We start from the raw sequence: 5,426 nt of genomic DNA on the forward strand, positions 1-5,426 counted from the left end.
TGTTATATAATTAGTTATGTGAGTAGGGGTTTATGGAATCATACTGTTTTGTAGTCCATTTAAAAAATTTAACCATATGTCAGAAACATCTTCCTTTTTTTTTTTCCCTGAGACAGAGTCTCACTTTGGCGCTCTCAGTAGAGTGCTGTGGTATTATAGCTCACAGCATACTCAAACTCTTGGGCTCCAGTGATTCTCTTGCCTCAGCCTCCCCAGTAGCTGGGACTACAGGTGCCCACCACAACACCCGGCTATTTTTTTGTTGCAGTTGTCTTTGTTGTTTTAGCTGGCTGGGGCCGGTTCAAACCACCAGCCTCCACCTGTGTGGCCTGCACCCTACCCACTCAGCTATGGGCACGACCCAATGCCTGGCTATTTTTAGAGACAGGCTGTCACTCTTGCTCTGGATCAGTGAGCTCAGGCAATCCACTTGCTTCAGCCTCCCACAGTGCTAGGATTACAGGCGTGAGCCACCGCACTGGCCCCTCCTTTATTGTTAAATATACATCTATGATCATTTCTTCTTCTTTTTTTTTTTTTAATCTCTGGACACTGTTGGATAGTATCATCACTTTTTTTTTTTTTGTAGAGACAGAGTCTCACTGTACTGCCCTTGGTAGAGTGCCGTGGCGTCACACGGCTCACAGCAACCTCTAGCTCTTGGGCTTACGCGATTCTCTTGCCTCAGCCTCCCGAGCAGCTGGGACTACAGGCACCCGCCACAACGCCCGGCTATTTTTTTTGTTTTAGTTGTCATTGTTGTTTGGCAGGCCTGGGCCAGGTTCAGCCCGCCAGCCCTGGTGTATGTGGTCATTGCTCTAGCTGCTAAGCTACAGCCACCGAGCCACACTTTCATTTTTTAAATTTTAAAAACCTATCTTTGTTCTCTGAATTTTTAAAATATTTTGTTTTTGTTTTATGGACATACATTTTTTTCTTACATCTTTGAGGATATTTATGATAGGTTTTTATTTGATTTTACTTTATTTATTTATTTATTTAGAGACAGAGTCTCACTCTGTCACCCTGGTTAGAGTGTATGGCATCATAGTTTACAGCAACCTCAAACCCCTGTGCTTAAGCAATCCTGCTGCCCCAGACTCCTGAGTAGCTAGGACTACAGGTGCCCTCCATAATGCCCAACTAGGTTTCTTTTCTTTTCTTTCTTTTTTGAAACAGTTTCATTATGTTGCCCTCGGTAGAGTGCTATGGCGTCACAGCTCACAGCAACTTCAGACTCTTGGGCTTAAGCAATTCTCTTGCCTCGCCTCCCAAGTAGCTGGGACTACAGATGCCTGCCACAATGCCTGGCTATTTTTTGGTTGTAGTTGGCCTGGGCTGGATTCGAACCTGCCAGCTCCAGTATATGTGGCTGGCGCCCTAGCTGCTAAGCTACAGGCGCCAAGCGCAGGTTTCTATTTTTAGTAGAGAGGGGGTCTTGCTCTTGCTAAGGCTAGTCTGGAACTCCTCAGCTCAAGGGAAGCATCCACCTTCTAGAGTAAGCAACCTCCTAGAGTGCCTGGCCTAGAATGTCTTTTTTTGTTTGAAAAAAACTTGTATAGTCTTCATTTCTTCTAAGCTTAGCCCCCCCACCCCCCCCTTTATCTGTTTATTTTGGCCTCTTTCTTTCTTTTTTTTGTAGAGACAGAGTCTCACTTTATCGCCCTCGGTAGAGTGCTGTGGCATCACAGCTCACAGCAACCTCTGACTCCTGGGCTTAGGCAATTCTTTTGCCTCAGCCTCCTGAGTAGCTGGGACTAGAGGCATCTGCCACAATGCCTGGCTTTTATTTTTTTGGCCGGGGCTGGGTTTGAACCCGCCACCTCCGGCATATGGGACCAGTGCCCTACTCGTTGAGCCACAGGCACCACCCATGCCTGGCTATTTTTTTGTTGCAGTTCGCCGGGGCCGGGTTTGAACCTGCCACCCTCGGTATATGGGGCTGGTGCCCTACCCACTGAGCCACAGGTGCTGCCTGGCCTCTTTCTTTCTTTTAAGAAACTTTCCTACAATGCCTTATAATCTTCAGCTGTCTGCTCATATTTATGAATGAAGCACTAAAGTAAGATTGGAAACTGGGTGTTACTCTGAACCTATTTTTCAGGGGATTGCCCAGTAGAAAACAAATAAATGAGTAAATAATTTTAAATGAGGAAACTCTGTATGTATACAGGGGGCAAAGAGGCTTGTTGACTGTGGGCTTAATTTTAGAATGATCCTCTGGGCCGCTTTGAGGAAATTCTTTTTCTTTTTTTTTTTTTTGCAGTTTTTGGCCGGGGCTGGGTTTGAACCCGCCATCTCTGACATATGGGGCCGGTGCCCTACTCCTTTGAACCACAGGAGCCGCCCAAGGAAATTCTTATTTCAGTATCATTAGATCTTTTTCTTTCTTTCTTTTCTTTTTTTTTGAGACGGTCTCACTATGTCGCTCACGGTAGAGTGCTATGGTGTCACAGCTCACAGCAACCTCAAACTCTTGGAACCCATGGATTGGATTCTCTTGCCTCAGCCTCCCAAGTAGCTGGGACTATAGGGGCCTGCCACAATGCCCAGCTATTTTTTAGTTGTAGTTGTCATTGTTGTTTGGCAGGCCCAGGCTAGATTTGAACCCACCAGTTATGGTGTATGTGGCTGGTGCCTTAGCCGCTTGAGCTACAGCTGCCAAGCCTGCCCAGCCTCTCTTATATGGCTTTAACTATGACACTAATATGTTGGTGATTGCACCTGTCTGCCCCAGACAATTCCTGGGCCCCATACTTGTATATCCATTGACCTACAGGACATTAGTTCCTTTATGCATTTGCTGTTTGCTGTGCCAGGAACTGTGCAGGTACTAGGTATACAGTAGTGCGGACAGGGGTGGAACCTGGTCTTTAACCTCACAGAGCTTATAGTTTGGCAAAAGACAGACACTGGACAAATTATTAATACCATAACTATGATGAGTGTCATGAAGGAGTACAGAATGATTTGGCATAGGGAGGTGGGGGACCTAATCTAGTGTGGGTAAAGCGGAAGACTAAGGAAATTATATTTAGATTGGGACTTGAAAGAGAAATCTGTTGGAGACAAGGGATTGTCTCTATCTGAATGGCCCACAAGGCCCTCAGACTCACAAAGTAAAACAAACTTAAACTCATCATGTTTGTCTCCTGTGTTTTCTCAGTGATTGGCACCACCATTTACTCTGTAACCCACGTTAGTTATGTAGGAGTTGTCTTTTTTTTTTTTTTTTAATAAATTATAAATACTTTTTCCATTTATTAAAGCTCATCAAAGAACTCCCAATATTATTTAGTCTTCTCCATTCTTCAGTAATTACATATTCACACAGCAGGGAACCATTTCATATCTTAAATCCAAGGGCTCTCATACACTCCTTGTGGGCCTCAATTAGGGGTCCACAGTGTTCTTCTCCTTTCTCGATGATACACGCATCGCGCGCCTTCTTGGTCTCTGGGCAGGCGCAGCAGGGCTTCAGCGGCTTCTTTTCCTGAGACTCGGACGGAGCGGTGCTTGCAGCCGCCACACTCGGCATCTTTCGTGCCAAGAGCAGCTACCAGCGCAAACACTCTAAACTAGCAGCCTCAGCAAACGCCGATTCGCTCGCCTGTAGGAGTTGTCTTATGTCCCACCCACATCTTAACTGTTTTCTTACCTCACCCCACCTCCATCACCAATTCTTGGTGATTCTGCTTTTAACAGGCTCTAATTTATGGATACTGTACCTCTATCACCCAGAGCCCTAGTCCCCAGGTAGGTCCTCAGCATCTTTCACCTGCAATAGCTCCCCACAGGTCTCATTGACATTGGGACCACTCTTACTCTTCAATCTATTCTTCAGAGTTGTAAAATGAAAATTTTATCTTATGCTACTGCTCAAAATCTTTCAATGGCTTTCCATTATTGATAAACTAAAAGGCATCTCCTTAACCTGACTTGTAAGTACTCACAGTTTAGTTCCCTGCAGCTCTCTAGTTTAGCTATCTGAACTAATGATTTCCCAAAGGTCATGTTCTTTCTGCTACCCTGCACTATGGTATTACTTGTTTTCTCTTTTTCTTTTCTTTTCTTTCTTCCTTTCTCTTTCTTTCCTTTTTTTTTTTGCAGTTTTTGGCCGTGGCTGGGTTTGATCCTGCTACCTCCCGTATATGGAGCCAGTGCCCTACTCCTGAGCCATAGGCGCTGCCCTTTCCTTTTTCCTTTTCTTTTCTTTCTTTCTTTCTTTTTTTTTTTTGAGGCAAGAGTCTATCGCCTGGGCTAGAGTGAAACAGCGTCAGCCTATATTATAGCAACCTTAAACTCCTTGGTTCAGGCAATCCTCCTGCCTCAGCCTCCCAAGTAGAGGGAACTACAGGCGTCCGCCACAAAGCTTGGCTAATTTTTCTGTTTTTTAGTGGAAATGGGGTCTTGCTCTTGCTCAGTTTGGTCTGGAATCCCTGGGCTGAAGCGATCTTTCTGCCTGATCCTCCCAAAGTGTAAGGACCACAGGCATGAGCCACCACATCTGGCCTCTTTGATATCTTTATTTGAACTATATGCATTTATATGCTTGTCTGGCCCTTCCCTAGTATGTTATAAATTCCAAGAAACCACGGACCATGTTTTATCTTTGTATTTCTTGCTAAGTTCACAGTGATTGGAATGTGGTGGGAGGATATTTGCTAAATAAGTAAATGTCTATGATTCTAATTTCTGTACTTTTTTACTACTCACTTCTACCCAAACAATACATATCTTAGTTCAAGAATCTTAAGTGTTTCCTGGAAAACATTTTGGAGTTAAAAGGAGGGGAAAGAAAGGATTGAAAGTTTTCCCGCTATTCCCTTTACTTCATGACAATTTTTCCTCAGCATTTAGATGTGAATCTTGTGGCAATCTAAGTTGCATCTGCTGTTCAGTGTTGCATTGAAATTATTCTTTAACCTTTTTTTTTTTTTTTACCTTGCATTATACCCGAAGCTTCTCAAGGAAAGAACCTTTGACACTCAAATCTGCAGCACACAGAGAACGAAGCTTAATTACATGTGCAGGACAGTAACGGTCCGGACTTGCGCACCGGCACTTTTTGCCTTTCGACTCCTCCTCTTTTTTTTCTTTGGTGCTTGCGCACGAAGAAAGACAAAGGTGGGGGATAGTGACCAAGCAGTCATTCAGGCGCATGCCCATCCCCACCTCGCCGGAGCCCGGCAGGGCTCGCCGCGGCGGAGTGGGTGTGGTCTAACTAGCAGCTGAAGTCCAATCCGGCAGAGAGCGCCTGGCCCCTCCCTTCCCGCGATTGGTTAGCTCTCAGTGTTGTGGGGCGGGCAAGGAAGAGATGGGGCAGTGGAGGGATAGGATGGCGAAGAGAGGGCTGATCTTGTTCTGCGCAAGCGCAAGCAAGGGACCAGGAGGGGGCGTGAGAGAGTGAAAGGGAATGTGGAAAC

General features: G+C 45.3%; 1 protein-coding gene across 1 annotated transcript; it reads right to left on the bottom strand.

Moving 5' to 3' along the window:
* Nucleotides 1-3,235: 3,235 nt before the first annotated feature.
* On the bottom strand, nucleotides 3,236-3,604 carry LOC128570619 (cytochrome c oxidase copper chaperone-like). The gene has a single exon (XM_053569971.1). It carries the CDS (start codon nucleotides 3,536-3,538, stop codon nucleotides 3,347-3,349), a length of 192 nt encoding a protein of 63 aa, XP_053425946.1. The 5' UTR covers nucleotides 3,539-3,604; the 3' UTR covers nucleotides 3,236-3,346.
* Between the last annotated feature and the right edge of the window lie 1,822 nt (nucleotides 3,605-5,426).

The sequence above is a fragment of the Nycticebus coucang genome, chromosome 18, assembly GCF_027406575.1.
Source record: "Nycticebus coucang isolate mNycCou1 chromosome 18, mNycCou1.pri, whole genome shotgun sequence".
Taxonomy (NCBI): Eukaryota; Metazoa; Chordata; class Mammalia; order Primates; family Lorisidae; genus Nycticebus; species Nycticebus coucang.

Bases quoted from the DNA above. Each gene is read 5' to 3' on its own strand.
- LOC128570619 (XM_053569971.1), bottom strand. From the start codon at position 3,538: ATGCCGAGTGTGGCGGCTGCAAGCACCGCTCCGTCCGAGTCTCAGGAA.